Source organism: Limanda limanda, chromosome 21, assembly GCF_963576545.1.
Source record: "Limanda limanda chromosome 21, fLimLim1.1, whole genome shotgun sequence".
NCBI lineage: Eukaryota > Metazoa > Chordata > Actinopteri > Pleuronectiformes > Pleuronectidae > Limanda > Limanda limanda.
Window position 1 is genome coordinate 8707637 of NC_083656.1, and position 24411 is coordinate 8732047.

A 24411-nucleotide genomic window follows, 5' to 3' on the forward strand; every position below is an offset into this window, starting at 1 on the left:
ATTCAACAAAAAAATGCTAATGACACATTCGCATTGGTGCAAACGGCGCTTGCATGAAATGTCAAATTATATCCATAACCACAACCTACTGAAGATATACAAACTAGAAACAAAATCTAAAGTTTAGAGCCACTCGTGGTTGGAAACCCGTTGTAAACTCCACCCTTCTGTTGGAGGCAGCACTAATATCTTTGAACTAACCTCATTGAAGCAGTAATGCTACCCTCACGTGCACACTCTCTCTCTCCGGTGTTACCTCGGCTACTTCCACAACAGTCCCCTGAAAGCTGCCACTGCTGCTGCAGCTGTTCATGTAACATTTCCTCTCCACCCCAGCATCCACCTGTTAGCTCCGTGTTCTCCTTGGGGGCAAGTTACCATCATCACATCCTGCTGTGCTGGGGGGCGACGAGGTCAGAGCACTGATGCCAGACATCAACACTGTAAATAATCTGTGTTTACGTCCCCAATGCATACTATGGTCAAGGGAGCTTAAGTTAAAGTAGCAAACCTGTGTATTTTAGCGGATTTAACCCAGTTTTCCACAGTTTATGTAATTAATTGAGTCTTTTTATTTTCTAAACCTGTACACTCCATTTTAACATTGTACTGCAGCTGTTCCAGGTGAATCTGACTTGTCTTTGTACTGTGTGGCCGTTCAGACAACATCCATGTATCATACTGTGACTCTCCTTCGTAGATTTGTACTGAATTTCCACTGTTGGGATTTTCTTACTCATTTTCTCTTACTTTAAATACAATAAATATGATAGAAAATTAATTATTGTCAGGCTACAGCATTATAGTTAGACAGAAATCGAGAAATCTAACGACCGAAACCCTTGAGTATAATAAGAATGTGGAGGGCAATAAAACACAGATTTATGAAATCCCCTGATATGTGAAGGATTAAAACTACAAAGTTTACACCTCGAGATACATCTTTATCAAACTTCTAATTCTGTGTATATTATATCACATAATTAGGCTTAGTAAAACATATGTAACCCCCTTATATAAACTGGCAAATATGAATGTTAAATACCTGGTAAATCAACAACAAAGAAGGTATAAGAAAGTCTCACCTGTTTGATACACAGCAGACGGTCATTTGTCTGCTGTATGTGTCTGTCCATCGACGGTATAGAGTTCATGATGATTGTCCCTCTTTGGCCTCTACCTGCCAGCCATTAAACTGGAGCGCTCTGCAACAGAAACACAGACACGTGTTAAAGCTCCACTCTTCACAGGGAAGCTGCCAATCCCATCAGCGCCAGGATATTGCAGTTAGTGTGTCCGTACGTGTGTGTGTGTGTGTGTGAGTGTGTGTGTGTTGCTGTGAGTCGAGATATTGATTTGGCAGGTGACAAGCACCTCAGAGAGCCCGAAGGATGACATTTCTCTCAGCGCCTCTGACACCCTTAACAAGCCCTGGCGGTTTCCCTGAACGGCGCCACACACACTTCACAGAGGACACAATGGACAACTTAGAGAAGATGTCTGACCAGGTTTAAAAGGCAGGGGTGGCGGGTGGGGGGGTTGGGGTGGCTGACACCTCCTAGTCTCGTCAGCGTTACCTCAGAAAACCACGTGAAAAAAATGCCACCCCGGCCTGTGAGAACACTTGCTTGGCATGGGGTTGGCTGTTTACATTGCTTGGCAATTATGTAATCTTTTGGTTAACAATTATCTGAACCCTGGGCCCAGACACGCTCCACATTTCATTCCTCCTCCCCTCCCTGCTCCTCCGTGCTCCTTCCTGCTCCCTCCTGCTCCTTCCACTGCTCTCCAGCCACACCAGAGTTCCTCCAACAAAACCCCTTACATCGCACTATTGATTTTGGAGCAGCAGCTTATGGAAAACCTCTTTCTCTCCTCTTTCTTTTTTTTTTTTGTCAGGAGGTATAATTCTTCACGGAAGGCAAACAATGGGGCTGCGGTGTGACACGCTACATAACATTATCACAAGTTAAAAAGTATTACAAGCTACATTAAAGGTTATCAATTTTGCCCGCGGGGGGTCTGATTTAATGTTGCGTTTGACGTCGAATAAATACCAGTGGGCTATAACTCACAGTGACCTGCAGCTGCAAGTGAAGGGGGCGAGTGAATTAATGGGCACATGTACGGTTGGTGGTTTGAGACGTAGTCCCTCCATCTTCCTGTCTCCCCCCCCCCCTCCATCTCATCCTGTCTCAATCTTTTCCTTTTGCGCTACACTGCAAAGGCATCTCCTCCTGCATCGCCTCGCCCCCCCCCCTCTCATCACTCAGACCCCTCCAACCCCTACGCCATCTTTCTCTATTACCATTACACAGTGAGAAATTTCACTGCACAAAGTACCGGTGAGATGAGGAAAAGAGAGAGGGAGAGAGAGAGAGAGAGAGAGAGAGAGAGAGAGAGGAGGCAGCATGCTGCACCACACTGATAATACTCACTTAGGGGTCTCTAGCTGGATTTAACGGCAGGGCCAGTAATCTACTCCACTAGACAGCTAAAGAGCTTTTATGCTACCTATTGGAGCTGCTCATGCCGTTACTTGAGTGGAGAGAAGGGCACACTAGTGCATTCCTCTCCATAAATTAGAAAGCTCATTAAAAAAAACAGAGAGAGGGAGAGAGAGATGTCGGAGGAGTTTTTCTTTGCAGATGAGACGTGCGTGTCTGTTGATGTGTTTTGAAGTGTCGCACGAAGGAAAACTTTGAAAACTCAATGTGGGTTGAGGTATCAGTCAATATCGATTATTATCAGGATTAATGATGCATTATTATCTCTTTTAAATATTGATGAGCAGAGAATGACAAATACTCGATAAACAGCATAAAGTACAAATCTGGGGTTGATAAATTTAAGTTCAACATACTTACTTTTCTTGCACAATGCGTGAGTTATATCGATATTTATATATTGGACCTTTATTGTGAAAATTATTGGTAGATGTCATTATTTATTAAAGAAAAAACTAGAACGGCGCTCAGAGTTCAACAGCCCCTTTATGAAACTAGATCCAGATTTGTATCTGTGTCTGCTCCAAATTACACAAAATCATAAAGAGTAGTCTCCAAAACATGCCTGATTTTTTTCATCAGGATACAATAAATATTCCTTGGGCAAAGAAACCTGGATCTGCACAGAAATATAATGCCTTCTACCTTGGGTCATACAGTCACACTACTAACACAAGCTTTCCCTTATAGATACCCTACATGTCACACAGTATGAAAAACCTTCATCCTCTGCATTAATATACTGACTCTTTATGTTTGCTGCTGTAACCTTGCCCTCACTGCGCTCCCTGTGCCAGCGGATACCGAGCTGGTCCTTGGCGTGGGTGGGTGCCCCTCCGTCACCAGCAGGTGTCTCCCTGGCCCTTCAAAGGCCGGGCTAGTGGCACAAAGAAGGCGGAGCGGTGTTGCTTTAAGCCTTTACAAGCTCTACAAATCCTCAGCTGCTGCTTCCTAACAGGGCCCACTCAGCCCGGCACTGCCTGTCTGACCTTGTGGTTATTGATGAGCGAGTCGACCTGCTCTCTCTCCCCGGCTCTCCGCCCTCCTGCCCTTCCTTTCCCTTTGCTCTCTCTCTCCCTCTTTTTCTCCCCCGATGTCATTTCTCTTGCCTCCAACGGTGAGTTAAAATGAGGGGGAAAGAAAGAGGCTGGGCTGCCATTCACCTCCTCTGTTGAGCACACAGTATTTTCTGACCTCCACACACTGCCTACACACGTTAAGGATCGTTGTAAGTGTGACGTGACATAGATCTGGAGTAATTTAATTGAATTTCACTTGTTCTAATCAAACACCAGTCCTTTGTTAAAGCCTTAATGACTAACAAGAGCCAAATTAAAGATTAAACCCACAATGCTGCGGAGATATGACAGCAGATGCAATTATGAGCCTGCCCCTATTTACTTGCTCTTTTTTTAATCTTGCAGATGTTATCATTTATTATTTTCCCTGCACCATTACCTTATGTGAACTTATCTGCTTTGATTCAGCCAGTTACCCCCAGAAAACTGTGTGCGTGTGTGTGTGGTGATTGGGGGGGGGGGCTCGGCGCAGATATACGTGCGTTGCTTGAACTTAATTTACTGCAAATTGCGCGGCAGGCGTTACACAACAAGTTGAGGGCTGCGGATTCCTGCACAACAAAAGGCACACGGGGGGAGTGGAGGTGGGCGGGGGGGAGGGAGGGAGGGAGGGAAGGAGGAGGGAGACCCGCTCGCCTTCCCCTATTCAAGGGGGAGCTAAAATATATGTATTGAGTGGGAGCTGTAATAAAACGAAACGGGTGAGGAGATGCAGGCTGGGAACAAATATGAAAGGCAGTGGAGGATGGCGGCGAGGCGATGGAGCACCACCGGAGGATTGGATGAAATTATCTCTTTATAATCAGGGGGCTTCTGCATGGCTGCCTCCTCCGTAGCCCGGTGACAGATGAGGCCCTACCTCTTCAAATGGGCTTTTCACAGAGCTATCAGTCCACCTCTGGGGTAAAACAATGTTTTTCTTCCCCCCCTTGTACCACCACTTTAAAAGCTTTGTTTCCACTGCGGCCCCCCCCCGCGGAGGACGGGACCATCTCCCAACAGGCGGGGTCCGTGTTTGTCTCATTACGTGTTCATGTTACATAAGTGTACCTTGAAGAGGGCCGCGGATTTAATTAGACGACTAAACAGTGCCACGGCGGGGACTGGAAGACGGTGTTGCTAAATATTGTTGAATGTCGACACAAAGGCGCAACAATACCTCCGGTGAGTTAGAGGGAATCGGCTTTTTGAACTGTCACAATCGCACAGTTTGGAATATAAACATTATTTCAGAACGCCATGAAACCCAGCCCAGCGTCTTCAAAGAGAGCTTCCAGCCTGTTAATGTAACGTAGATGAGTTGTGTGCCTCCGCTCGGCGGGATGAAAACCGTCTGAGGGGGAGAAGAGTAGACAATGATTAGCTTTATCCCGGCATCACAGCAGAACAAATGGATCATGAACCCTCGCCGCTTTACACAGGCTCTCAGCTGAGCTGTCAAGGCGCTAGGAAGTGGTAAACAGATTTAATTTATTCATATAGATGGCTCGTGAATCAAAACATTCAGGCTACTCTTGGGTTTGGTTTACAGATATTACAACTTGGCTCTTATTTTGGTGTTTTTTTTTCGCCATTGGTTATGATGACATTGTGCTGGAACTGGGACAACGGCACAACAAGGCGCTACAGGTCAAGAAATGAACAATCAGACAATAAAGCGTACAGTTAACTAGCCTTCGATTATTCAGTCATAGCACTAGAGGTAAAATTGAAAGTGAATGCACCCGAAATGTGAGTAATAATCCCCAATTTCACGACTAAGACGACAACAGAAGGTGGAAGTTGAGTAGTTCCCTTTTGTTTACTCTTCCAAACTAGAATGGCGCTCAGTGGAAAACAAATCTCCGCCAGAATTCCCCCGTAAATTCAATCAAGCTACACCGAATTTCACACACTCATAGATATCAGTCCCCTAAATGGGCCCGATTGTTTCCATCAAGATCCATGACTTGTAAAATTAGCACAATTTCCAGATCCGCCCCCTGATCCAGACCAACATTTTAATAGGTTCTTCCCTGTCGCACACTGCAAACTTTCACAATCTGGTGGAGATCTGTCCAGTTGTTTTTGTGCAATCTTGCTTTAAAAAAGAAAAAAAATTCAAACCGGCCGACCAACCAACGGACAGGGGTGACAACATAACCTCCTTGGCAGAGGTAATGAATTTGGTTAAACTGGAGTTAATTACCTGTACGACATTAGCACTGTGCCCCTGGATCTCAGCCGTTAGTGAGCAGTGTCATTATTAGCGAGAGGCAAAGTGGTGAGACCCAACACTATGAATTATCTGCTTAATTTAAAAAGTCCACTCCTAACATGTTATAATACAAAAAGTATAAAAAAATCTTCTTTCCCTCATTAAAACAAATAAAAAATTTATGAAAATATTTAAAAGAATTAAAACGCCTTCCTCTTCATTTCTTCTAATTACACTGGAAATGTTAAGTTCCTCCATCCCACTGGTGTAATTTGCGAACTGAACAATTAACTCAGAGAAAATCGTGCTTCAGGAAAGACAAACTTTTGCCCCTTCAGTTGAAAGAGCCTTTAGGTGCAAAACTCTGAAGGTCAAACATCCGAGTGAGGTCACAATAAGCTGAACCCACGTCTGAGTGGACTTTGAATGAATGAAACTTGTGCATTAAGGTGAGACGCATGTGTGGAGTTGGAAAAAAAGTCTCGGTCAAAGGATTCGTGGACACACACACAGGCCGAGAGCTGGACTCTGCAAGAACTGAAAGACAGCAAGCTGTGCTGGACCACACACACACACACACACACACACACACACACACACACACACACGCACACATGCTAACACACACAGATCTTCTCACCTTCCCTTGAGTGCTGGACCGCCATCATGATACCATAACAAACACCCTCAGTCATTCCTAATGTGCTTTACAACAACACTACAGGCAGGGTGTTACACCTCCACAGAGCTGTGTGAAACATCCCCCTCGACTAACACACACACACACACACATACACACACACACTCACACACTCACACACTCACACACTCACACACTCACACACCCATGCCTCACTAATCGAAATCATTAAGTATTGCTGACACTATTAAAATGGAACACGGTGGCCTGAGCGGGGAAATCGGCATCGCTCTGGCACCTTGCGAGGACACATGGAGACGCACAGCTCAAGGTGATCGTGTCCCGGCGTGTCGCCTATTGTCGGTGAATTAGGCAATAAAAGACTAATCTGCGCCATCATTGACAAGGGCTCGGCTGTTTGCAGCACTTGCTTAAGGGCGATAAAGATGAGGGAGGGAGGGTGGAGGAAGGAGGAGGAGGAGGAGGAGAGGGGAGGAAGCATCTCTTTACCCCTCATGATTTTAATGAGCTTTGATTCCGAGATAGTCTACGTCTTGTTTTCTTCCGACTGTCGGCCGAGGGGAGGGGGGTGTTTGGTTTGGAGAGGGGCAGCTCCGGGACTCCAGGTGTCTGCCTGGTTCTGCGCCTGGTAAGTGGCCAGACGAGGCAGCGAGGACAAAGCTGTGTTTGTTCCACGGCGGAGAAAGCAGAGAGGATGGAAATGTGTACGAATCGGCGGAGCTTCCATTGTTGCCTTACAGAATGTGGCATAATCCCCGGCAGGCTCCATCCAGAGCTGGCACGGAGGATAATATGAGCTGCCTCCTGCCTGTCCCACCTCCCTGCTCTATACCTCCCCTCCCCTCAGCCCTGCTCCATCACCTCCTCCCTTCCCCCACTTCTCGGCTGCACACACATATGGACACACTGCCACTCAAGTGCACACACACAGACACACACACACACACACCTCCCCACATGGCTCCTTAACAGGCTTGGGAATGGATTTCTTTTATTTAATGTGGTTTGGTCTGCAGCTCCAGCGGCAACCGTGAGAGAGGGCGGGCTTGCAGTTGTGACACACACTCACACACAGACACACACACACACTCACACACACACACACACTCACACACAGACACACACACACTCAATCCAAGGAGCCCTGCTGCGTTGGTCGCTGTTCACTGATCTCTCCCTCTTCCCCTCTGTCTTTCTCCATCTCCCATTCTCCCTCCGACTCCCTCCCTCCACTCCATCTCTCTCTCTCACGCAGACCCACATTCCCTCCCTCCCTCCCTCCCTTCCCTTCCTCCCTCCCCTTCCCTTTCTGCCCTCTCACTTTTTCTTTTTTTTTTTTTTCCTCTCATGACAGCTCACATAAGCAAGCCTCCTGGATTCCTACGGGAGCCCCTCGATCAGTACACAGAGATTGTTCAGCCATCAGGCACATCTGCAGCGTGATTAGAAAAGCAAAGGGAGCATGATGGTGGCGGCGTGCAGGAGGGGTGGGGTGGTTGCTGAAGCCCCCGAACACCACCACCACCACCACCAACACCCCGGCAGCAAAAGAAGAAGAAAACAGAGGGTCGGGGATCATGGAGGGGCCTGAGCAATATCTGCTCTCTAACCAAGTGTAACGTTTCACCCAAGTCTCAGGGGCCGATTGCAATACAAAAAAAAAAAAAAGGGACAAAGGCAGATTGGGGCCAGTCTCTTCACCACCAAGCCCACCCCCCCCAAACCCCCCCACCCACCCTGCAACTCGCCCAAAGCAAAAAAGGCGAGAAGACCAGGTCCTGGCTACACGCAATCACCAGGAGCATCACCGCCTTTCTCCTGTTTGCCCTCTGCTGCCTCCTCCTCCAAAAACAGCCACTCTTTTAATTTCCCCTCCACCCTTACACTAATAGCAGAGGAGGTGGAGATGAGGGTGGGTGGTGGGGGGGGGGTTGCTGGAGGCTGCACAGATGAGCCACATGACTGCTCGTCGCCTGCGAAGAAATAGAGAGCGGCGTGGAGCTGAAGGCGTGCCGGCTCCAGCCTCACGTTCTCTGCGGCTTCCTGCGGCGCTCTGTCAGCCCCCCCCCTCCCAGAATCCTCCAAGAAATTTTGGAGGCATTTGATGATGGTGATGATGATGATGATGAAAGCATCCAGCCAAAGTGCAAACCTGCAGCTATTGTGAAGTGAGTTTGAAACCCTCAGCCCGGTGAAGCCCTTGGTCTCTTTGATTGTAAGCACAGAGGAAAAGTCAAAGAGGCATTTTACCTCCATTTGTGAGACTGATATTGTTGCTGTGAAGATGCCGACACGGCTTCACACAACTTGTGAGTGAGTTTTTCTTTTTTTTCCTCGCTCTCTTCCTTTTCCTCCCTCCTTCCCTTTCTTATGCTCTCCTCCGTTTCCCCCCCCCCTTGCCAGTCTCTCGGTGTATTATGCATTCAGCTCATGTGTCCCTCCTGTGAGTGGCTGTTCATTTTCCACATACCACGCTTAATCCGGGCCAGCTAGAAAACTTTGAAATAGCGGGAGCCGCAGACGCAGCAGCTACCCCGGGAGGAGCCATTATGAGGTCTGGGAGGGAGAGAGAGAGAGAGAGAGAGACTGATAGCACTGGGGGGAGGAGTGACAGGCGAGCTGCAAGATACATGGGAAGGAATTCAAAGAAGGCTGAGAGCAGAACATGAGGGTGTTTGTGTGTTTGTTGCCTGGCGAGTGTGTGCGGTGCACGTGAGGGAAGCGGTGATAAGTTCGGGGCGGCTGTGTGTGTGTTTCTTGACTTGTGTGTGTGTGTGTGTGTTTGATGGGGCTACTGGTGTGAGCAGGGGGATGGAGGACCTCCTCGTCTCCATTGTGCCGCTGACCTTTGGCCTTTTGTGACTTTGAGTGAATGGGAGGAGAGAGTGAGGGCGAGCAGACTTTAAATAGTGCGTGAGCTCAATGTGCCCGGACGCTGACGGACAGCAGCAACATGAGCTTTCTCTGTTTCACCGAAGACGCCTGTGAAGACATGCCATCAAAGTGCCAGACCTCGCCGTGACCCCGCCGTCGTTTTAACATTTCATACTCAGAGGATCTTGGCTGCGACTAATGGTTATTGTCATAATTTATTAATCGGGCTAATTCAATCCTTTTTTTCCCCATCAGGACAATGTCACAAACAATATGTGACAAGCTACAAAGCCAAAAGGTATTAACATTGAACGCACAGTGAACTGAAAGATAAAAAAAAAGCTTAGAATCCTCACATTTGAAAAAGCTGCAATATTAAATATTTAGCCTTTATTCTCTGTGATACATGATCTGCTGCACTGCTTTCTACAGAATGTTGTCTTTGACTTCATCAGTGTTATCTGGTATTTATAAATGTTTTATATTTATAGTTATTTCTTTCATAATGGTACACTGACAGCTGTTATTCGATCAATTTTATATCATTCCTTTAACCTCGGTTTCTAATGTTGTTAAGTAAATACTCATATTTTCTTCATATTTCCCATTTGGTTCATATATATATATATATGTTCATAACCTATTCTATGTTCGGTGTGCTGCAGCCATCTTAAGGATATTTATGTAAAGAGATGCAAACTGTTTTTAAAGTGATTTTCTCTTAATCTTAATATATTGAAGCAAGAATAAATCACTTTACAAACAGGAAATGACACAGTCTTTCTCTATAAGTAATCAAATACACGATTGCTAAATTCAATACACTCAATGATAGACTTTACGTCAGTGACACAATGCTTAAGCATTTACCAATATCAAGTTACTTAATGTAGCTCATCTTAAACGATATTATTATAATGAAGCGTTGACCTTCAGTTTGTTTCAGGTCTACTGCAGCTTCTTAACACGGAGAGCATTTAGATCATGGAACTGGCTCGTCTCCTCCAGATATATTTTTTCATATCATCAGGGTGTGTTTTTTTTCTGATGACCTTACTGAGCGGACTGATCCTGTGTTAACAGCTTGCTAGTATCAGTAGCCATCGGTCCCTCCGGGGAGAAGCCTCTCGTTCCACAAATGTGCTCAATTAAAAAGAGCAGAGTGCTTAGAGAGGGGCAGCGAGGGGCCGATCCCTGGGCCTGTTTGATCTGGATTCCCTAATTGGTCAATGACAACACATTACCAGACACGCGGACGCTTGATCCGCAAAGAAGAGGCTTGCGACTGCGGCGCTTCTGCCTCTTTTGGCCTCCCCTTCCCCCCCCCCCCACGTCACCGCCATCCTTACCATCCCCTCCGTGACCATGCAGACGCAGTGTGTCTGTGTCCAAGTGTGTCTGTATGGAAAGGAGGGGTGGGGGGTCTGCTTTGTGGGAGGGGGGCTGATTTAGAGGTTAGGCAGCACAGGGCTGCTGTAAATCTGTGTCACAAATCTTCCTCATGAAGCTGTAAGGAGGGAGGGGGGGGAGGGGGGCGGGGTCGGGACGCAGGCATGTGATGAATCCCACGCAACAGACAGAGCTCCACCTCCCTGCGCTCGGCCTCTGCCTGGGTCCACCGCCGCGCCGCTTGCACTCTAATTTGCGCGAGATTGCAGGCTGCCATGTTTTGATTGCCTTTGTGTAAATGAATCGGGAAGCGTCTCATCTCATGTGCGGCTGTGAGGAATGCCAAAGTGTCTGGGGAGGAAGAGGAGATTCTCCGGGGGGGGGGGGGTTGAGGACTCAGCAGAGTCCTCAATCAACCACTCAAGACAGTTATTCAATATTTCTCGTGCACATCTTTCCCTTTTAGTGGAGGATCATTTAACTCGAGGTATATTTTTAGCATTATTACACCCATCCTAGTTCGTGTGACTCTCTTTGTGGAGTTACTACTTACTACGTTAAAAAAAGAAAAAAAACTTAAATCAAACCAAAAGAGCACACATCACATGTTTGTAGAACAGTACATCTCATTTTATATAATCTTACAGGGAGCTAAAAATAGCATCGGCTGAATATTGAATGCAGGGACAGAGGAGGTTGTTTGCAGTCGTTATGCAATTCAACTTACACCGTCAAATGATGCAATAACAGGCTCGTCCTTTCACACATGCACACTCGCTAACGTCACTCACAGTTCACACCTAATCTCTTTTTATACACGCTGAAAGAGGAATGACAAAAAAAAGCTTGAACTCAATAATGTGAGGGGTTGCTTATTTATACGCCTGTGTGTGGGGGTCAATGGGTTCTTGAAGCTTATTCCATCATTCAAACTGCATAAATAAATCAATGGAAAGGTGATGAGGTTTAATTAGTCCTGCTTTTAAATGGAATAATTAGATTCGCATTATAGGTGATTATTTTCATACTTAACTTTGCTTCTAATTGCATTGTTTTTATCCTATTATCATTTACTCTATGAAAGGAAATTGATACTACACAGTATACAATAGCAAATATAGCAAGATAACAAACAGCGAAACCTCTTCAGCCTGTTTGTCATTTTTGCAATTTCTAATTAGTGGATTAATAATTTCAGCAGCAGTTCATGTCACTTTTGACCTTGCAGTGAACTCAGGATAATCTGATTCAAAAGGGTTCTGGCAATCGACGTAGGTGTTGATCTGCACAGAGTACTGTATGAGTGGAATTTATGCTTCATGTCCTGCCCCCTGCTGCTCGACCCAGGTGACAACCCTCACCTTTATGTTCTCGACTCAAACATGACGCCGGAGAATCTCCTGCTGCTTCATAAATATGCGGAAGATAAATTCTGAGAAAGTGTACACACATTTTCTTGAGTTCATGTCTGAAAACCTTAGCGAGAGGATTTCCTTTTACCTACTGTATAATGGTAAATGCTCTGTACAGTACAGAATTTGCCCATTCAAACACACACATTCATACAATGCAACTATGTGCAGCACTTTCTCTATGAAAAGGGGCAATTTGGGGTTCAGTGTCTTGGCCAAGGACACTTTGGAATGTGGAAGACTGGCATCGAACTCCCTTCTGGTTAGAGGACGACCGCTCGATCCCCTGAGCCACAGCAGCCGCATGCTGACAATAATATTCCTATCATGTATGTTCATGAGTGTAATTTAGCTACAACCTGTTTCTGGCTGTTGGCAAACAACACGGTTGCACATCATCCATCAGGGAAGTTGAGGGAGCTTGACAGGTAAACATAAACAATGCTGCCTGCAGGAGCATTTCTAGAAGTGTATGTATGCCCACACACGTACACACACAAACAGCCAAAGACAAACATGCACAGTGAGACAGGAGAGGGGAGGTGTGATAGGCAGCGAGACGCTGAAGGAAAGACGCACTGGATCAAAAGGAGGAGAAAATGTTTTCTGCAGGAAGCGGCAAAAAGCAGAAAAAGTCTGTATCCTCCTGTTTAAGCCCCGAAAACTGCTGAACCATCAGCAATTACAGGCTGGCTGGGTCATGAATCTCTCTCTGCAGTGGTCCCGCTCCCGCTCAGAGCTGCGATACTGCAGAGGTGCTCGGCCTCGGTCACCTGGATGGCAAAACAAACGCACCCACACACGAGGAGACCCGAGCTGCCGCGTGACGCCCTGAATATCATCAAATCTCTGTGCAAATCAAACGGACACTTTGCATCTCCTTTTTCCATGACGGCAAAGATGACACCGTCAGGAGCGAGCTGAAATGCAAAGCAGATGTTTTTACAGACGCACAGGTGAGCGTGATCCGTGAGCTGCAGACAAACAAACAGGATGTCATGGTGACACAGTACAAGCAGCAGCCACGGGACAAAGGTGCACGCACAAACACACACACACACACAGAAAGTGCTGAACATATAATTAGCTAATCCTGCAGAAAGCACGGATAGGCAGTGACTTAATTAAAATGATTCATTAAGGCCAATAAAAAAAAACTTCTTTCAAAACTGCTGCCTGTAATTACAAGCGACCCCCCTCCTCCCTGTGGCAGGGGGCTGTAATATGTGCGTGCGTATGTATGTTTGCATGTGAATGTGTTTATGTGCGCGCACGTGATTTGTGCGTCTCAACGAGAGGCGGGGGGGGAGAAAAGTCAGTTTCTGTGGCTCATTCAGCGTTAGGATCCTCGGCTAATGAGATTAGTCAATAATGGATTGAAAGCAAGCAGGCTCCCCTCCCCGAACACAATGGCAGAGAGGCTGCCCTGTCAGCGACACATCCTCCACTGGTCAATATGCACACAAACACACACACATACACTTACGCACACACACTCACACACTTGGAAACACATCTAAACAACAGGGGCCACCTTCTTAACATACAAATTGTGTTATAATATTGAGCGGTGCCTGGTCGAGATGGAGCTACGTGCCTTGCAGGCTGCAGACGATTCTCTGGGATTTAAATTCAAATTGGATGCATATCTAGTCTTGAGCTACAGAAAAGTAGATATTGTGTGAGTCACGTCAGGCCCTCGAAAGCCCCAGATCTCTTTCATCCCCTGAATGCATGAGAGTCTGAGCCCGGGAAGGACAAACAAGTGTTGAGAGTTGAGAACTCCTCTCTTCTAAGATGAAGCGACATGAAACGGGGACTTTAAGGCCAACTGCAGCACAAACAGAGCTCTTTACAAACAAGTGAACAACCTGTTTGCGAGGGTGAAATAAACCTTGCACAAACAAGACGAGCCGAGCCGCCACAGAACTGCGATGCATCTGCAGAGTCAAGACTTTTTCACAAAAAGAAGCTTTTAAGATCCAGCAAACACCGAAACTCAACCGCTTTCTTAAATGGCTGTTGACGATCCTGGAATCTGCAGCTGCATCTATTGAAACCTGCTCTGAATGACACACTTGGTTCAGGGGGAGTTCACACACTAATTAACTCGCACTTCGGTAGCACGCATTTGTACAATAAACTAGGGCTTTTGAAAATGTTATTTCCCTGTTTTACGTCTGGCAGGCTACATTCAGTCTAGCCTCTGATTGGTGGAGCCGGTCGGGGAGCGGCAGGAAAACCTGTAAACACGAGCTTAAAAAAAATTCCTTTTAAAGAAAAATCGTATTCTAACGACCAAGTGATGTGAATGTGTGTTTATAATATTTACATTACTTGAAATTGAATTGAATTAATATTAAAGCAGTGAAAGACATGAACCTTTTTGTAAATATTATCTATCGTATTTGAATTATTTTGAAAGTCTACCATAATTTTATGAAAGCACGTTAACCAATTTCAACATAATGTTTATTTTTTTAGCTGTAGTCATCTGAATTGAATTGACATTAAAGCATTTAAAGACCTAAACCTTTTTGCAAATATTTTCTATCGTATTTGAATTATTTTGAAAGTCTACCATAATTTTATGAAAGCACATTAACCAATTTCAACATAGTGTGTATTTTTGTAGCTGTAGTCATCTAAATTCAGACAATTATTATTGTTATTATGGTTTTTGTTATTTTATTTATCAATATTCATCATCATAGTAATAATACAAATTTATAAATGATTCTTATCATATAAACACACTAATGTATTAATAATAACAATTGTATTATTATGTTATATTATTTTTATTGTTATGAAATAGACAGTATGAATCACTGGCTCTAACATCCCACCATCCAGATGGGTGTGCCTGGTGCTGAGGTGTGTTGCTGCTCCTGTCAGCCGGCCTCCCGGGCTGGGGTCGGCTCCGTGCTACCGAGGGTCAGCTCCCTGGTAATTTGTTTGACCGCTGCCCCATCTCCGTCCAAACACAGGCCGTCGTATCAGGTAAACCAATTATTATCTGACATGAATCTGAGAGCAGAGAGGTCCCACCCGACCACTTCCTCCGTTATTAGCGGCATGTCTGTGTCTCCCTCTCTCTTCCGCAAAAGAGCCACCTTGTCCCCGTCTTTCCGGCGTGTTTGCCGCCACTTCTGCAGTCAGCTGCAAAGTGACTCATTTACCTGCAATGTGCAATTCTATGCGGGATTTAAAGGAAATTTAACCTACATTCAGACAAGAAAATGAATTGAGCGCTGCCGTTTCTCTCTCCCTCTCCCCCCCCCCCTCTCTGTCTCAAAAGCATAAACAGCAGTCAGAACGGCAAGCTTTCTGCTGTTTAGTATTCAGCCGTAATCCTCCTGGGTGGACACCATGCTGTGTCGACAATCTGCATTTTGATTGGCGTACACTGGAAGTTTCCGCATGGCTCTTTAGAAGCCGATGCATTGCAAGACAACACAGAAAGGCCATTTAGTAATGTATTTCTACGAATATTCAGCCGTGTGTGCTGTAGAGTAGCAATTCTCTTGGTGAGATTTATCTTGTTTCATTAACCACAGCCGGCGCTGACACCAGGGTATGATGTGAAACTGATTGTTTGTTGCGCTGCGACTCTGTTGGCCAACATGGAAATGCCAGCAATATACTGTAGAACTCTCTCAGAGAGCCATTTGTACAATCTCACCATTAGGAGCCACTTTGTTCCTGTAGCCCCTCTGGCCTCAAACCAGGCTTCAGCCTCCGATGGCTGTAACCATGGCAACTGCCTTCATTCAACACTTGCAAATAATGAAGACAATGTGTTTTCCATTTAGATGAGCTTTTTTTTGTGCAAGATGATATGGAGAGTCCATCCTGACTTTTTCATTAAAGGAGCTTAATGACATGATTCCTGCTGCTGGATGCACTGTATGAGCTGAATCACAGATTAAATTGGTCTGGCGGGACATGAGTCAATACCGACGTTCACGATTCAATATTATGTTCAACAACCAAACTTGGGGAAGTTATTTTTTCTTCCTGGCCCTGGTGGACCTCAGTGTTGTAGGGAGGAACATCAAGAAATAGAGATCTGCCTCAGGCAAATAATTTAGCATCTAGATCACAAAAAGCAAAACAAAAAAGAAGGAGGAAGCAAAGCCAATGAATAATACCTTGGCCCAATACCCTGTTGGTTATGTTTTGACTTTCTTGTAATCCAGTTTCACACATCTTGGGTCTTAATTAGCATTGTTACAGCTATCATTCCGAACAATAACTAGATGTCACTAAGAGAGCACATACAAAACATGAGCCTCTAACAGGGCTCAACAGTCCCCTTATGAAACCACATTTAAATCACCAACCAACCAACTAATCAAAAAAATGGAGAATGTGAAAATGTTACCTTAGGTTCCCAAAGTACGGAGGCTTGAGCCCTTTTAATAAAACTGTTTACCCCTCTGATCACTGCCGTCAAAAACGAGCAGAAATGTTTCTGTTATAATTGTGAATAAAGTCCAACCCCTAAAAGGAAAAACATGCATTCTAGTAATTCCGTTCATATGTGCGAGCATTGCCCACACGCACATAAACACACACACACAGTGAAGAGAATGGAAAGAACTGAAGGGCCAGGAGTCTCCTTTCCACTGTTTATAGGGAAAATTCCCTGTGAGCGGAGCCAGCTCTCCAGGCCAAAATTAATTCAAGAGTTTTACAAATCACTAGACAGGAAACATGGTGTTGTTCTCCACTTCCACTTCTTCTCCTCTGCAGCCCAGTAAACACTCTTTTGATTTGTTGTGTTGCTCACTCGCGAGGAAAGCACACAAAGCAGATAGTTACTCTAATTCCTTGATGACAAGAGTTTATCTTGCAGAGTGGCGTGCAGCTTGTTGCCACGTGTGGCGTCCGTGTGAACACAAAAACCCTGAACACAATATTGACTGCAGGCGCTGCAGTCGATAGAATTCCTATGATTCCTATTCTTGCTTTTGTTGAAGCTTTGTGAGGCTGATGCTCTCACGCTTCCCTGACAACACAACAGTAACCTTTATAATACATAGATATATCTTTATAAAAACAAGGGCAGGACAATACCACTTCAGAGCCAGTTTGTTGCTACAACAAACAATGCAGCGAGCTCTGGTGCAGGGGGGGCCACCGCGCACCATGATTGATATACAAGAGATAAAACACTGTTTGACTCCTGAATCCGGCTCCAATCACACGCTCTCTGTGACGCACTCGCCGCACGCTATCTCTGCCACACACGGCCCGCGCTGCTGATAAGCCGGGTTGAACCAGTCATATCTACCACTTCGGGAAGATTTTCTTCTTGAATAAACAAACCACTTTTTTTTTAGATCTAGGTTTACGGTGCTGAGGCGATTTGTGGGTTTCAGAGACACAAGTGACACTAATGCAGATTCGGACATAATCAGAACTGATTAATCAATTAGTCATCAATCATTAATAGCTTTTTAAATGTGAGGATCTCTGCTTTATATCACTTTGAAATGAAAATCTTCAGGCGTTGGACATACAAATATTCTGTGTGGACATTTCTTGGGCTCTTTAATAATTGAATAGACTAAATATAAAACAATAAATCTAAATTAAGAAGCTATACTGAAAATAATGCTCATTTGTAATCTCAGTCTCTCCTGAGGAAGAAATGCAGAAAACACACTTTAGCCTGTAGCAGCTCATTACCTGCGGACTGTAAAGCAGTGCGGCACATTGTTATGGAAAGTTTTTCATGCATTCCTGTTAGACGAAGGTTTTTGTGAATTCTTTTTTACAACTCCTTGTTAATCTTTTGAAGTGAGCATTAAATAAAATAAAATTAGCTTGTCCTCATTTGTGGTCTAAATAATAAAAAAAAAAAAACTCTTCAGAGATCATTTGTCCTCATGATGGACACCTGCTTGTTGGACATGTTTAAGTGCAGTTTCCAGCTCCTTCACATGTCTCTCTGAACGCGTCTTGACATGGTCGTATCCAGCGCTGACGCTTGGCTAATGCTTCTTATTGGCTCTCAATGTCACAGCTTCGCACACACACTCACACAAGCACACACCCACACACAGATGTAGTCGCTAAAAGTACAAACAGCGTTAAAGCACTTTAGAGAGTGTGACACAAGAGGACACTGTGTAGCTAAAGGTTAAAGAAAACACAACAAAAAAAAATGAAGACTGCAGGAGAATTTTGATTAATGTTACACCTCTTGCGCTCAGAGGTACTCACGTACACACACACACACACACACTGTATACCCACAACACCACCGCCGCCAGAGAGGGACGGAGGCTGCAGCGAGCCTCTAAGAGACCACCAGGTGTGACCTATTCATTATTTACCAACAGAGGCAGGCTAGCAGCATCTGCACGCTGTGCACAGCCCTGCCTTTGTAGGAGAGATGTGTCGGGATCAGATGAGAGAGGGCACCTTTGTGGAGAGACATCTTTGTTCACACCCTGACTGTCGCTCGCCCTCTTACCGCTCCTCAACCGCACTAAACAGACTAAATGCATCTATGCGAAATCATAAGTCTGTTTGTCCAGACCAGTGTTGTACGGTAACATGTTAAAGTTGTGTGACTTCTTTCAGGAGTTTCTAGCTAAGTAGCTACTATTCATAGTAAGCTGGGATCAGCGTACACAACATTGAGGTCTTTCCAGATGGTCACTGTGTCAGATCAGGAGGTTAGACCTGCTGTGACGTGGCTGAGAGAAGTGTCAGAGCCCCTAATATTAGTTTGTGGTCGTTCGCAACACGCAAAGGTCACTGGGCAGGAAGAGCCGTACAATTACTTCTGGGATTAAGAATTAAGTCCACAGTAACGGCAACAAGAAACATCCGTTGTGGTTAAAGAAAGTAAAAACATTAACTATAACTCAGTTTGGGATAAAACGTAATATTAACATGTCCAATTTTGTTTCCAATACCTGATGTTTCTCTGAGTTTGTGTGGCTGATGTCAATTTATCTGACCTCAGGTCAATCCAGAATCCAAAATCATTCTGCAATTTGGTAGGTGAGCTAGTTTGCAGTTGTACAGTTGGTTCATTAGGAGATTCAATGTGCATCTATAGTCACAGGAGCTTTGCTGCAGGGATGCAGCTTGTGTATCCGGAGGAAGAATACAAATGTTCCGAACTTGAAGTAGTATCTTCCAAAAACATGATGTAGAGAATAAAGATCCAAAACATACGGTGTGACATTAGCGTTTCTTTCTAGTCATGTTTCTGATATTTACCCTCTTTTAGCTCAGCTTTGGTCTCCACCCACTCCAGAGAAAGATATCTGACATGTAAGCTGCTAAATGCTGTGCTAAGTTCACCGGCTAATCGCTGGCTGTATCTGGCTGCTGTTTGGTGTTGGGCGGTGTACGGATGAAAAGGACTAAACGGTGTAAATGGATGAAATATCTCAAAACCTTAAAGTAGAGTGAGACCTCCACAAAGGTCACTGCCTCTGCGAATGGAGCGAATTTAAAGTGACAAGTGAGGATATGAAATGTTGACGGAGGGGATAAAAAGCCTGATGTCAATAAGAAAACAGAAAAATCACGATAGCTTCCGATCAGTGATTACTTATGTAAACTACCGACTATCACACTTCAAATGAAAGCCCTTAAGAGGACCAGTTTTAATAGCTCAGATGAAACAAACAGAGCCCGCCTTCTCTTGATTGATCTCTTCTATCTTAAGTGCGCTCTGTTCTTGTGTATTGTATTTTAATAGATCCAGTGTTTTATCTTTGATATAACCACAGCACTGGTGGAAATAAATCGCACTTCCATGGACAGCTTGGCACAGGTTCACACACATCGAGGGTCATTAAGGCAGCTGACAGAAATGTTTCGTAAATTAATCTGTGCGGAAGACTTCAGCCTGTTCAGGTTGAGACAGTGTGTGAGTGTGTGTGTGTGTGTGTGTGTGTGTGTGTGTGTGTGTGTGTGTGTTTCAGTGTGTGCAGGAGCCTGGTTTCATTTCTTCTTGTAACACCCTAATGACTTTATTGTTTCATTCTTATCCAGCCTCCAGAAGCTATTACCATATAAACACCTGTGTTATCAAAGCACCACAAACAGTTTCCTGGATAATTTAACAAAGATGCGAGTGTTGATTCGGTATGAGGTGTTGTGACTTATAAGTGTGTGTGTGTGTGTGTGTGTGTGTGTGTGTGTGTGTGTGTGTGTGTGTGTGTGTGCATATCCTGAGGTATCTATTTTCCCAGCGTGTGTTAAGGTGTGTGTATATTTTCGAGATATCTATTTTCTGTGTGGGAGTTTGTCTCCGGGTGCATTGTGTGATATCCATTTCGTGGCGCGTGCGCGTGTGTGGGCGTGCGCGTGCGGAGCTTAAACTTGCCGGAACCTGGCTACAGCTGGCCACTTTTCAGCTTCAATTGTGGAGGGAAATATGTCTGTGTTACCTTAAATGGAGGCTGTTTTCGGTGAAGAGGGGACAGAGCGAATGTTATGCATTACCACCGTGTTCCATGCAATCTGTATCAAACCCCGGGTGAGGCAAACAAAAAGGGAACACTTGCATAACGGAGGAGCCTGATGTTACCCTGCAGAATTGGACCTCTTTAATTTTTTTTTTTTCCCCCCTCTCCTCTCTTCCTCTGTCTTTGACTCTGTTCCCTCCCTCCCTCCCTCCCTCCCAGTCACAGGGCCTGGATTGTTCTGCCGAGGCTTGGCAGAGGCCGCGGATGGGAAAAGTGCAGGGGAGGCAGCTAACACTTCCTGCCTCCCTGAATCAGAGAGTCAACCTTCAGCGAGGGCACAATGGCTTCTCGTTAGCGAAGAACCGCCCCGCATGCAGGCAGCCTGTCACCGGCCGGGTTCCTGTTCGCTGACCCCCTTTCGCGTTTCCTCTCCCGGACTCCTCGTCCGACCAGGGCTGCTCCTCAGACGTACACGACGGAAGTGGATGTGTCGAAGATTAGGTCGACATGAATAACTTTTTTATGCATTGATGAGGACATATGATATTGGGGAAAATACAAGTTTAAACACATGAATGACTTCACCAGGATGACAAAGCGACACACACAACCTTACAGTGCAACCACAGCATGAACCAGCATGACATCACCCCGCCAGCACCACTATGAAGAGGGTTTTTTTCCCCTTAAGAGTCATGCTCGAGAATGCGATGGAGATAAGCAGTTTCAAAGAGATGACGTGGAACCGAGCTGAATTTGCCAAAATGAGTCACTAAAATGTCGCGGGTAAAAACACGTGGAATCCAGAGGCAGTAAATGGTTTCTCACTTGTTTTCCTCTCATTTTCACAGGCAAAAAAAACAAGCATAAAGGGAGCCAGCCTAGGAGAAAATGAAGCATTGATTTTGCACACTGGCCTCTCTACGACAGAGGACTCCGATCAATAGGCCCGAGTAATACTCTGCACAAGTTTAATGCTTGAGCTGTACAGAGGCAGACAAGTGCTTTGTCTGGAAATTATTCCTTCTTTTTTTATTGCAGCAGCACCGCAGCCAGCCGTTTGAAAGCAAAACAAAAGATCTGTTTAAAGAAACAGCACCGCGGATGAGGAGGGCGAGTGTTGGAGGGGTCGGTGCGGGCGGATCACGCTGTGGTCAAGGGTTTATCTAAATCAATGGAGGAAGTTACACATGTTAGCCACTTTGTAGTATCAACAGAAAGGGAAAGAGAGAGGAGGAGGAGGAGGAGGAGGAAGTAGATCAGGCCGTCAGGAGCGAGGGTCATTTTTGCCGAACTAGAGAGATGACCTCCGGCTGAGGTTGCGACCTTTGACACGGAGCACTTCCACAGCCGGAGAAATAGATACAGTTACTTTCGCATGAGGTTCTTTGAAGCAATCACTGAGAACTACACTCTGAAAGGCTGCGCGTGCGATCCGCAGTCAGAGGGAATCTGTGAACGACTCGGCCGAGGAGGCAACGACTGAGCATGTGGGGAATCTGAGAACCCCCCCCCCTCAAAAAAAACAACACTGTCCCTCCTCTTCAAATCATTTCCTGACTGCTCACTTTTTCCTTTTAAGGTGCCTCCATAGTCAAGAGAGGGAAAAAAACTCTGCGCCACCTGTAAAACGTTAAAAAGCGTTGACCCAAAGATTTGAACACTCATTAAGCGTTTTCAAGTGGAGAATTCTCCAAGATCCCCTCTCTCCGTCTCTCTCTCCCTCTCTCTCCCTCTCCCTCTCTCAGATGTTTCCCTCTGTGTGTCGACCAAATGGTATATCAAGTTCAGGAAATTAGCCAGTTCCTGTTGGGGGAAGAGAGGCGGAGCCGAGAGAGGCCGGCGTCAATGCAGCTCACTTTTTACTATGAAGCTTCTCAGGCCTCTGTGACATCCTGAAGCCAAAATCACACAGGCTCACTGCTGCTGCGTGCATATATATATGAGCCCAGGAGACCACTTTGCTGTGTGGTCATCCAAATGCAGGTAAAACATTTAAAATCCAGCTGTGTGCTTTCAAAGCAGCATGCGGTGAAGACACATAACAGAGGCTCAAGGCATCTCGGCACCTTTCAAACACAGAGAGATTACTTCAGGTTAGCTCTGTGCAAATAATATGGTCATTAAGTCATTTAGTATCCTCCGGATAAATTGCTTTGGACCCCAGAGACACTGTCCACACATCAGGAACCAATCAAAGGCCCCTCCTGGTTATGGCAGAGACTCTGTCAGGCTTGAAGCAGCAACATGTCCCCGGGGAAATAGAGAAAGGCCAAATAATCAAAGACACTCCGCCACTTCCTGCCCTTTATCGGTCCAGAGCTCCTCCATAAGCCCGGTTCTGGACTGTGATGAGGTTAAGGTGGCTTTCCCGGCGTTAACTGAATTACACGCGAGCGAGATCATTCCGCAAATGACGGCACGAGAGGTCGGATGAGTGACAGCGCCACCGTCGCCGCCGCCACACTGGGTTTGGCATGTCGCACAACTGTGACCCCCGTCGCACTCACACCACCCAGACGCACACGCTGTGGTTGTAGCATAGGTTGAAACCCTAACCCCGCTGTTTCCATTGCACTCTTCAAACAGACAACTGGCCCTGGAGCATGTGGTGCAAAAAGGCTTCCTCGTGCATGAGTAAGCGAGCACACACATGGACACTAACACAAGTTAATGGGAAGAAATGTAAGTTGTTTGCAAAAATATTCCGCAGACAATCCGGACACTGTTGGAAGAAATGAAGCCGACTGGGCACCAGAGTGGATTGAATCTGTGCAGTGTCTCCTAAAGCTCGGTTGAGCGGCCGGCGTGGAGTCAGACCCTCGCACGCTGCAACTGAAATGAGGCTAGAAGAAGTCATTTGTCTTTTGTGGAGAGGGGGGGTGGGGAGTGGGGGGGATAACAGGAGGCTAAAGAGGCCCGATTGAAACAGGAAGGCTGTAAAGGGGAAGGAGTTCATGCAGACTAACATCTGTGATATTTCTTCACTTCATACTCCTTCTCCCATCCCCCTTGCCTTGGGTGTGCCAAATGCTAAGGTGGGGCTTAGAAAAACAGTGAAGTTTTTTTTTTTTTTTTTTGGGGGGGGTTACCACAAGTGTTGCTGCTTCCACCGATGGCCATGTGCCCCCTCGAGGTTTTGGAGATCAAACTTTTCTGGTAATAAAAATCAAGTAACATTTGTTTTATTGTTGATATCAAAGTCACTCAGAAGTTGTGGTTTAGACCAAGAGGTCCTGAAACTAGTCCCTCGGTAGTGACGGTTTATATTAAAATACACTGCCTCTGTGGTCTTGAATTTTCGGCACAGGAAGCAAACTAAATAGATTGCTTTATCGATTCAAAACACATTGTGTAACATGTTATAATCTTTAAAATCACCAAAAACACAAAAAGGCAAAAGGCGCAGAGGCCATCTCAGATGATTGCTTATGGATAACCTGTAATTTTCTGCTGGCGTGGTGTTTAGTTGTTTGTAAAGTAGCTTATTAAGGGACCTAAGAGGCTAACCAGCGTAGCGTGCTAACAGCCCAATCCATCACTGGCGGAGGAAGAAGACGCACATCATCGCGTTAGTTCATTATCTCAGCCTCTTCCTCCTCTTCCTCTTCCTCTTCCTCATCCTCCTCCTCTTCCTCCTCCTCCTCCCAGGTACAGCAAGACCACAAGCTGCCTCTGCTTGCTGGAACACATACGTGCAGCTTGTCGGCTTTGCCCCACTTCACCTCAGATACATTAACAAACACACACAAGGCATCACTGTGCTCTTTTTGAATTACTTGTAAAAAGGTGTTTTCCCAAAGCGGAGGTGCCTGCATTTTTTCCCCCAAAGTGTGCTCACAATGTTT

At 45.6% G+C, this 24411-nt stretch overlaps 1 protein-coding gene across 1 annotated transcript in view; it reads right to left on the reverse strand.

Moving 5' to 3' along the window:
• LOC133028014 (zinc finger MIZ domain-containing protein 1-like) overlaps positions 1 to 24411 on the reverse strand; it is a 111265-nt gene that overhangs the window by 37895 nt on the left and 48959 nt on the right. The window contains exon 3 of the mRNA XM_061095205.1: positions 1086 to 1205. Within this exon, the coding sequence (XP_060951188.1) occupies positions 1086 to 1154 (69 nt within the window). The 5' untranslated portion in view covers positions 1155 to 1205. The remainder of the gene's footprint in view (positions 1 to 1085; positions 1206 to 24411) is intronic.